This window comes from Physeter macrocephalus, unplaced genomic scaffold, assembly GCF_002837175.3.
Source record: "Physeter macrocephalus isolate SW-GA unplaced genomic scaffold, ASM283717v5 random_1891, whole genome shotgun sequence".
NCBI classification, from domain to species: domain Eukaryota; kingdom Metazoa; phylum Chordata; class Mammalia; order Artiodactyla; family Physeteridae; genus Physeter; species Physeter macrocephalus.
In genome coordinates, this window is record NW_021147177.1 from 6,805 (window position 1) to 16,955 (window position 10,151).

The 10,151-nt window shown below is 55.7% G+C and overlaps 1 protein-coding gene across 5 annotated transcripts in view; it reads left to right on the forward strand.

The window, feature by feature from the left end:
• The window catches only part of FKBP8 (FKBP prolyl isomerase 8), a 10,752-nt gene extending 1,845 nt beyond the window's left edge, over positions 1-8,907 (forward strand). Inside the window, exons 1-9 of one of the 5 annotated variants that reach the window (XM_007116933.4) lie at positions 236-365; positions 1,014-1,333; positions 3,681-3,850; positions 4,006-4,094; positions 4,393-4,610; positions 5,182-5,354; positions 7,239-7,316; positions 7,817-7,948; positions 8,371-8,907. In XM_007116933.4, the coding sequence (XP_007116995.3) occupies positions 298-365; positions 1,014-1,333; positions 3,681-3,850; positions 4,006-4,094; positions 4,393-4,610; positions 5,182-5,354; positions 7,239-7,316; positions 7,817-7,948; positions 8,371-8,457 (1,335 nt within the window). In that variant the 5' untranslated portion in view covers positions 236-297 and the 3' untranslated portion in view covers positions 8,458-8,907. Of the gene's footprint in view, positions 1-235; positions 366-1,013; positions 1,334-3,680; positions 3,851-4,005; positions 4,095-4,389; positions 4,611-5,181; positions 5,355-7,238; positions 7,317-7,816; positions 7,949-8,370 lie in introns of those variants that run through there. The other 4 variants (XM_055083668.1, XM_007116934.4, XM_028487414.2 and 1 more) reach the window with 4 other exon arrangements.
• Positions 8,908-10,151: the final 1,244 nt, after the last annotated feature.

Sequence of the window (10,151 nt, forward strand, 5' to 3'; positions counted from 1 at the left end):
GAGGGTAGGGTGTTATGGGATGGGGAGGGGGGTCGTCTGGGGATATCAAGGTGTTTAGGGGCGACGGGCCAGCTGTGGGGGAAGCTGGCCCGGGCTGGGGTCGGTGCTTGGGGTGGGGGGAGGGCTATTTATGCGAGCGTAGGAGATTGTTAGGGTGGGGGCTGGGAGGGTCTCAGAAAATGGGACTCGAGCCCGGAAGGAGCAGGCAGGTGAGGGTTAGGGAGAGGATGCTGTGGGTTAGAGTGACGGCTCTACCATCGCCAGAGCTTGGGGCCTGGGGGAGGCGGACAGTTCTTGATGGTCCAAGGAAGAAGCCGTGGGGGTCTCGACCACTCCTCCTCAAAGGAGGCTACTTTGAGAAGGTGGTAAGAAGGCCTGAGGAGAGGAGAAAAGGCTCCCAAGGAATGGCTAGGGTCAAGGTCCCTGGTGTTGGGGGCGGTGGTATTAGGTTCAGTATATGGCAGGAAAGCCTTGGGGTTTCTGGGTGGCTCCCCTTAGGAGAAGGGACAACTGGAGGTGGGGAGCCCTGGTAAAGATTCAGTTATTTTTCCCTTGGGCTCTAAAAAATAGTCTCCCCAAGATCTCAGGGGTTGTCCCCCTGAAAAAAATCCCAGCACCAGCTCTGGACATTTAAGCAGATAAAGCCCTAGGTTCAAATCTTGCCTCCTGTGGTTGGCTTGCTCTGTGACCTTGGGCAAATGGCTTTGCCACTCTGGGCCTCAATTTCCTTTTCTGCAGGGGGATGTTCCCTACTTTCCCAGGGTGTTTATAAAGATTAAATAATAATTAACTCTAATAATAGCTCACACTGAATCTGATGCCAGGGCTTGATGAGTGGGTTGTTAAGTCCTTTGGACAAACCAGGGTTGTTACTCTACCCACCCTGTAGATGAGGAAACTAAGGTCTGGAGCCCCTGAGTCACACAGCAAGTGATCGGCAGTGTGGAGAATGGAGGCAGAGGAGATTTGAGGGGCTTGGTGGGATTCTTACCCCCATCCATTCTCCCCATCAGGGCCAATTCCCATCCCCCCAGCAGCATGGCATCCTGTGCTGAGCCCTCTGCTGCGGACCCTGAGCCCACTGCCCCGCCACCTGCTGGGGTCCCACCACTTGAGGACTTCGAAGTGCTGGACGGGGTGGAAGACGCAGAGGGCGAGGAGGAGGAGGAGGAGGAGGAGGAGGATCTGAGTGAGCTGCCGCCACTTGAGGATGTAGGGCAGCCCTCACAGGAGGAGGCCGAGCAGCCCGGGGCGCTGGCCCGAGAGTTCCTGGCCGCCATGGAGCCGGAGCCTGAGCCCGCCCCGGCCCTGGACGAGTGGCTGGACATCCTGGGTAAGGAGCAGGGGTGGCTCGGGTTGACCGACAGGGCCTGGACAGCTCAGGTTCAGGAGTGACCTTGGCCTAGGCCCTCTCCTCCCCTGAGCCTCATTTCCCCATCTCTGTTGTGAAGGAGGTTGGAAGTAAAACATGTGGTAACCACGTTGATTGCCAGCCACAGGCAGTTGCTTGAGACACTTCATGTTTATGCCCTTTTTTTGCCTCCCCACCCCATGACTTGCTTTCGCAGAGCTGCTAACAGGGCTCAGAGAGGCTGAATCACTTGCCCAGAGACACACAGCCAGCACAGCAGGCGCTGGCAGCTCCCAACCCCCACTTTTCTTGGCATTTGTCTGGCAAGTGCCTGTCCCCAGAAGAATGTGTCCTGAGGTCAAATAGATCTGTGGAACATCCCATTTTGTTCATCCCTGTGTCTAGTTCATAGTATTCATTAGTGTGCTAATTGTTCAGAAAAGTCCTGCAAGAAAGAAACTAGGAGAACCCACACATGTGCCACCCCCATGTACCCCATCACAACAACTCTAGAAGATAAACACAGCGCTACTAGTTCTGATATCTAATACACTAAATAACGCTAATGACCACACAGATAATACTAAAACATTATTATTAGCATCATTAGTGCTAATGATACAGTAGTGTGAAATAATACTGGCACTGGTAAAATCGAATTGGTACTGATTTCACCTCCACTACAGATATAAACCTTACTGCACCTAAAAATAACACCAGGTGATATTTACTGAGCACTGGTTCTGTGCCAGGCCTGTGCATCATCTTATTTTATCTTCACAACGACCCCACGATGTAACTCCTACCATATCCCCTTTTACAGATAGGGAAACAGGCTCAGAGAGGTGAAGGCACTTGTCCAAGGTTGCACAGCCTCCTTGGCTGTATTAAAGTTTGGGAAGCTCTTCTCTAATGATGTTAAGAGCTGCCCTGCTCCCTGTCTGAGCATGAGGATGGCTCTGTTTGTTTATATTCGAGCCAGCTGCTTTCTGAAGTCAGAATTCAGGCTTCTAGACAAGGAAACTGAGGCCTTGAGAGGGGATGTGATTCTATATCCCTGGGTTTACCTGGGTGAGAGGCAGTGCCTGGTTGAGGTCCTACCAGCATATCCACTATTAGTGCCCGGAAACCTCAAGACACAGGGGTCTCTTGGCATCCACTAGATCATTGGTTCTCAAACTGGATGCGGGGGCATGTATAAGTTGGGGAGCACTGCAGAAATTTGGAACACTAGAATATTCCATAGTGTGAGTAGATCTCTCTGCCCCTAACCTTTAGACTAGGGGCCTACTCAGACTCATGGTAGTATTTTCCAGACCAGTGGAATGTTATGGAATACAGGTACTTGTTGGAACATGGGTGACTGCAGATGATGTCAGTCTGACGTGCCCCATAGGTGTAAGCCCTCTGTTGCCCCAGCAGTTGTCATGGCATGACAGTGGGTGTCATCATTGCAGGGGCTCCTTGAGTGGATTCATGAGGGCACGGGGCCTCATGCCTGGTACTCAGTAGGTGTTGGCTGTGGCCATTTGGCCGTTCCTAAGATCGTTTGGGGTATGGAGGGGAACATAGTGGTCTCTTCGGCAGCTGGAGGGGGGCGTTGGGGGCTACTTTTGCTTATGGGTCCTTCTGTGATGTGGTGCTTTGGTCAGGACACAGTTCTGGCATCACAGGTGCTCTGCTAACCAAGGAACCTACTCACTAGGTGTCACCAGGATACCCCCTGATAACCCCATTTCATGGCTGGGTAAATTGAGGTCCACATGTCACAGGGCTGAGATTGGAACCAGAGAAGGGAGGAGAGGGTAGCTCCAGAGTCTCATTACTGGGTATCCCTGCTGCCCTGATTGTGGTAGGCAGGATGGCTTTTCTCAGCCCTTTGCCCTCACTGAGCCTTGACTTTCTTTTTTTTAATCTTCCTTTGGCCACGCCGCGTGGCTTGCGGGATCTCAGTTACCTGACCATGGATTGAACCTGGGCCACAGTAGTGAAAGTCCAGAATGCTAACCATTAGGCCACCGGGGAACTACCTTGGTTTTCTTAAGATAACAGACCAGCCAGTGTTCACTGAGCCCATCCTTGGAGCCAGTATTGTTAGTCCCCAAATCAATCCTTTCATGCCCAGTGTCCAGCCGGGGACACCGAGGCCCAGAGGCATGGGGTCACCTGCCCAGTAAGTGGCAGAGTGGGCACTGAAAACTCAGCTTGTGCCCTGGTGCTGTGCCACCCACCCCTAGGATAGGCAGAGCTGGGGAGGGGGGAGTGCCCAGGGGGCAGCTGCCCATCTGAGCTGCTTAGTGACAGGCTGCTTGTCCCTGCTCCATGGCAGGGAATGGGCTGTTGAGGAAGAAGATGCTGGTTCCAGGCCCACCAGGCTCAAGCCGCCCGGCCAAGGGCCAGGTGGTCACCGTGCAGCTGCAGACTTCGCTGGAGAATGGCACACGGGTACAGGAGGAGCCGGAGCTGGTGTTCACCCTGGGTGACTGTGATGTCATCCAGGTGGGAACGGTGCAGGGCCTGGGCAGTTCTGGGTGGGGAGGGGCTGGGGTGAGATGCAGGGGAGGTGGTGGTGGTGGTGGCGGCCGGGTGGGTGGGCACTGCTGTGCTGCACCTGGACCCACTCAACTCATGCTGCTCCCCCACCCCGACCCCAGGCCCTGGATCTCAGTGTCCCGCTCATGGACGTGGGAGAGACGGCTATGGTCACTGCTGATTCCAAGTACTGCTATGGCCCCCAGGGCAGGTGAGTACCTGCTGCCTGCAGGGGTCCCTGTGGGGGTGAGGAAGTGGGTGGGACGGGTTGCTCCCCCATCTCACCCCATCTACGTGCACATTTTATAGAAAAGGAAACAGGCTTCGGGAGGGGAACTCCCTTACCAAGTCACGGAGCTCAAGAGTAGCAAGAGTTAACTTCCCTTGTGTTTTACTGAGGAGGGGGGTGACAGCCCTTTCCCTCCTGCTCCCAGTGAACCTAGTGTGTCTGGGGTTCAGTCATGGTGGCCGCTGGGTCTGAGTGCTCTCCCCACCCCATCCCCCAGCAGGAGCCCATACATCCCCCCACATGCGGCCCTGTGCCTGGAGGTGACCCTGAAGACTGCCGTGGATGGGCCTGACCTGGAGATGCTCACGGGGCAGGAACGCGTGGCCCTGGCCAACCGGAAGCGGGAGTGTGGCAATGCTCACTACCAGCGGGCCGACTTCGTGCTGGCCGCCAACTCCTACGACCTCGCCATCAAGGCCATCACTTCTAGTGCCAAAGGTGACTGCCAGGTCGAATCCCAGCACCTCCCCTGCAAAGCCATCCCCCTAGTGCTAGAAACTTCAAGCCACAGAGGGCCCCAGATTCAAAATGTTCTAGAAAATTATAGAATATGGATAGATGTTTAGCTATGCCTAGTCTTTAGATATTTCTAGACTTAAATCCCAGGTCAGTGGACTGTTACGGAGTGCAGATAGATGTTGGAACGTGGGTGACTGCAGATATTGTCAATCCATGATCAGGCCCTCGTTCACTTAGGCTCCATTTTGTCGACTCCTTGGGAGTGCCCTGAGGACGGCACTGGCCTTGGCCCGTGTTAGAGATGGGGAAACTGAGGCCAGAGAGGCCTGAGGTCCCCCAGGGAGTAGGTGGTAGAGGCCCCAGCACTGGGATCTTGGAAACCCCCCATCTCCTGTGACTGGGACTCTCAGAGACCCTTCCCCCCCAGTCTCCTCCAGCACCAGGTTCGGGGGGGTGGACCTTGGCCTGGGTCACATAATCCCTCTGCAGATGGTTGTGGGCGGCTGGCGGCATGGTAACAGTGGCTGTAGTTGAGTGCTGTCCCCCCCAGTGGACATGACATTCGAGGAGGAGGAGCAACTCCTGCAGCTGAAGGTGAAGTGTCTGAACAACCTGGCAGCCTCACAGCTGAAGCTGGACCACTACCGTGCAGCGCTGCGCTCCTGCAGCCTTGTGCTCGAGCACCAGCCCGACAACATCAAGGCGCTCTTCCGCAAGGGCAAGGTGAGCTGCAGCTCACAGGCAGCAGGCGGGCAGGCTGGCTCCCCGACCTCAGAGCAATGACGCTGGTCCCAAACCCTAGATTTGAGAAAGGCATAGGTATCAGTCAGCCAAGCTCTCTGGGGTATAAATGGGGAAACTGAGGCCCAGACAGGTGCAGGGGTGTGGCCTGGGTCACAGCAATTCATTGACTGAGGCCAGATTTTTTTTGTGGGCTGCACCATACGGCATGTGGGATCTTAGTTCCCCAACCAGGGGTCAAACCCATTCCCCCTGCATTGGAAGCGTAGAGTCTTAACCACTGGACCACTAGGGAAGTCCCCTGACTGAGGTCAGATTTGAACCCTGGGTCTTAGGTTCCCTCTACTCCCTGACACTGTCTTTTGGCCCATTGGTAACCGTTCCTTGCATATAACCCTTTGTGACTCCCATCTCCCTCAGAGTAAAAGCTGGGTTCTTATTTCAGCCTTTAAGGCTCTGAGCTATCTGGTCTTCCTCCTGCCATCATCTTCCAGTGTACTCTTGCTTTTTTGCATCCTGCTCAGCTTCTCCACTACTTGTTGCCTGGGCCAGGTCTGCTCCTACCCCCGTGCCTTTGCACAGGCTCTGTTCTCTGCTTGAGATATTCATACCCCAAATACACCCATGGGTCCTTCTCTCACCTCCTCTTTGCTCTGATGTCACCTCCTCAGGAAGTCCTCTCTACAACACCCACCCTGACCCTCTGTCCTGCCTTCATGTTTCCCGTGTCACTGTCAGCATGGGCAGGTGTCATGCCTCTTGTCCATCTCCCTTACCAGAAGGTGGGGATTTTGTATGTCTCATTCACTGCTAAATCTCTAGCCCTTCAAACAGAGCCAGGCATACAGTAGGTGCTGAGTAAGTGCTGGTGGAATGTAGGAATGAATTTGGCCTGAATGGACTTGACTTTAATTGCTTTTGTCCCCATCTCTGTTCATCTTCATTCTGTTGGGATAGGGAGTGCTTTCAGCATTTTTAGCAGTAAACCAAGGAAACTGAGGTGCAAGCAAACGCAGGGTCACCTAGTGTGTTAATGAGAGGCCTGAGCAGGCCAGCCAGCATTTTTAAAGTACTTTTTGTTTATAGAGTTCTGCATAGAAATGGAGAGGAGAGAAAAGATGCTGTCCCTGTTTTTCAAGGGTTTAGAATCTTCTTGTGGGGAGTGAGACTGTCTGCTCATGTAGCCTTATACATGTTCGGGTCTGCTGGTTGAAGGTGATGGAAAACTACTCAAATAGATTCAGCCAAAGGAATTAACAACTTGTGGAACTGCCAAGTCAGGGGTAATTGACTTCAGGCACGGCTGGATCCAGGTGTTTAGAAATGTTGTGCAGATGCTGTGTCTGTCTGCCGTGTTTCTCTCTCAGGCAGGCTCCTCTCTCAGGGTGACCAAGATGCTCCCTCCTGCTCTGCCAAAAGCTCCAGGCTTCCATCCCTTCCACTTAGCAACTGGCCTCTCAGTGGTACCAGCATAGTTCAGTCTGGATCTCATTGGCTGGCTTGAGTCACATGCCTGGCTCTGAATCATTCGATGTGGCCAGAGCTTTGGCAGCATCCATTTGGCTTCTCGAGCCAGCCGAGGGGGTGAAGGAGGAGGAGGGACCAGCACCTGGGTCTCCTGCACAGGATGAGCCAGACACTCAGGAGAAGGAGCAGGTTAGGGGAATGACACCAAGCCTGGTGGTCTGCTCATGTAGTCTGAGGGCTCAGGGGAGCAGTGTAGGGGTGACTGGACCCCCGGGGCAGTTGCTAGAGATACATTTGGGACTAGTCAGGTGGCCAGGAGCCTGGCAGGGCTGGGTCTCTTGAAGGAGAACGTGGCCCAGCGTGGGTCCAGAATGATATACTCCCCACTTCCTCCCACAGGTGTTGGCCCAGCAAGGTGAGTACAGTGAGGCCATCCCCATCTTGAGAGCAGCCCTGAAGCTGGAACCTTCCAACAAGGTGAGCAGAATGGGGGCACCCTGAGATTTGCTGTGCCGGCCTGTCTGGGAAGTTTTTCCTGTGGTCTGCCCCTTAGCCTTCTTGCTGTGGCTCTCCCTATGGTGTTTCTGCCTGGGAAGTGGCAGGGGGTAGGTAGCTGAAGGGCCCCAGCCAACCTGCTGAGACCCTTATTGACCCTTGCATAGGCAGTCTTGACTCACCCCCAACAGGGGTCCCAGAGGCCAAGGGCACTAGCCAGCCTGGCCAATGCCAGTGTCTTCAGCTTTCTTCCCAGAACCTTCCTCTCTCCTGGCTACCCTTGCTCCACTCCATCTTCTGGCTTCCTAGGAGGATGGAGATAGCAGCCCTCGCTTCGCTGATGACCAGAGAATAGCTGACAGATTTCCCATGTCCCAGTGGTTCGAGCCCCGAAGGGCCCCAGGGCCCCAGAAAGGCAGACTGCTAGCAGTGATCGTTGGCTTCTGCTGCCACCTGCTCTCACAGACACCCCCCCCTCACAGACGATCCATGCAGAGCTCTCAAAGCTGGTGAAGAAGCACGCGGCCCAGCGGAGCACTGAGACCGCCCTGTATCGGAAGATGCTGGGCAACCCCAGCCGGCTGCCTGCCAAGTGTCCGGGCAAGGGTGCCTGGGTGAGCTGGGGCCGGCGGGCACAGGGAGACTCCCAGAGTAGGGGCAGGGGCTATGGGCAGGTACGCCATGCAGAGGGAGTTTCTTCATTTTGCAAACGTTGATGTCTTCATGAACTGGGGTGTTGTGGACCATGCTGGGGACACAGAGAAGCCCCAGTGCTGTGTGACCAGGACTAAAGCAGAAGATAAAACACAATCTGGAGGGCTCAGGGTGGGGCTTCTCCAGAGGGGAAGGGGAGGTGTACCAGAGGAGGGGACATTTGGCTTGAGTTTTGATGCATGAGTAGGAGTTTTCCAAGAGGCGGGCAAGGCATTGTCAGGCAGTGGTTTCCTGGGAGGGCTGTTTGGGGCCTGTTGCTAGCTGAAGTGCAAGACATCCGTCTTGACTGCTGTCTAGCCTCTTCCCTCTCCTTTATCCACAGTCCATCCCATGGAAGTGGCTGTTTGGGGCAACTGCTGTCGCCCTGGGGGGCGTGGCGCTCTCTGTGGTCATCGCTGCCAGGAACTGACCGCCCAGGTGGCTGCCATCCCCTCCACTCACCGTGGACCCCACCCTGCGCTCCCTAACTCCCCCAGGCTCCCTGTCCACTGCCCTAACTGGCCTAGCCCCCTCCTCTGGGGCGGGGGCAGTGAGGTTTGGGGGTCGTGTGGCCCAGCGAGCAGGAGGGACTGAGCCCTATAGGAGGAAAGTGAGGCAGGTCCCTGGCCCCACGTCCAGCCCGGAGCAAGGGGGCCCTCATTCCTCCAGACCCAATTCCCACCCCTAACCCCACCCCCTGGGTTAGGTTCCAACAGGGACCAGCCTCAGTTTCTCCTTCCCAACAGGCCTGGGGGCAGCCCTTCCCCCACCCATTCCCTGTCCGAGCGCCAACTCCTCCTGCCCCGCCTGCTGCCCTCTGTCCAGGTACCCCCCCACCCCACCCCCCAACACACACACAGTGAAATAAAGCCTCCCACCCCGCACCCTGCTGGCTCTGGAGCCTTCTTCCACCATCGCTTGGTGCTGAGCCGGAGACAGCCTGTGCTGTGTCCAGGGTCACGCAGGACCGTGGATATGGCCAAGCCAGGACTAGAGTGGGGGTTGTCTGCTCTCAGGTCACAGCAGACCGTCTTTACCAAGGGAGAAGCTGACCTGGAGTAGTGGGGCGTTAACGCTCAGGGTCCCTGGTCAGACTCTGCGGGACTTCACAGCTAGCTATGCTCCTTACCCCACCTCTCTTGACTCTGTTGTCCCCATCTGAAATTGGGGACCCTGATGAGACCTAACTGAGGACTGTGCTGAGCCCTCAGTGACCACAGGGGTCTGGCTGTGCAGCAAGTGGACAGCCCCATGTCTGGGCAGCAACATAGCCAGTGCAAAGGCCTTGGAGCAGCATGGAACCTGGTCTGTTCAAAGTTGATAAAGGTGGATGGTCAGCAGAGCTGGACCCTGCAGGGCCTTGGGGGCTATGGGGAGGGGTTGGGTTTGATTCCAGGAGCTCCATCCCATCTCCTTTTCCCTACAACCCAGGGCTGTCGGAGCTTCTTCCCAAAATGTTTCCCACCGTCACGACCAGGACAGCCAGAGCCAGTGTTTGGGCCTTTATTAACCTGAGTTCCTCTCGCTGCTGCTGTCTCCGAGATAGACCACACAAGTGTTCGGCCTGCTCCCATCCCTTACAGTCCAGGAGTAGAAGCAACTGGCCACAGTCACCCAGCAGAAGGTGGCCATCAGGCCTGGAAACTAGATCTTTGCCCTGCCTGCTCCAGGCCGTTGCTGGGCCACCTGGATTACTCTCAGGGCACAAATTGGGGTGGCTTAGACCTGCTTCTCCTCTCCACCATTCAGCCCCCTTAGGTTTCTACCTTGTCCTCAGACAGGAAGGGGGCTCCATGGGAGGAGCTGGGGCGGGGACCATGGGTTGGCCAGGCTCGGGAGACCTGCATCTCAGGCAGGATACCCCCTCTTTCCTCCGTCTCCTTGACTTCAGGCTGGGAAGCCGGCCTGAAGGTTGGCCAGCGGGACTGTGGGCCCACTGGGGTGACTTCCTGGCCCAGGTGTGAGAGTCACCACCGCTGACATTCCTGAGCACCGATTGTGTGCTGGCGATGGCGTTAGTCCACTGTTTACCCACAGCAGCCTTGTTCTGTGCCCATTTTTCATATATTCTGGGGACAAGTCCTTTGTCGTATAGGTATATTGTGAATATAGTTCTCACTCTGT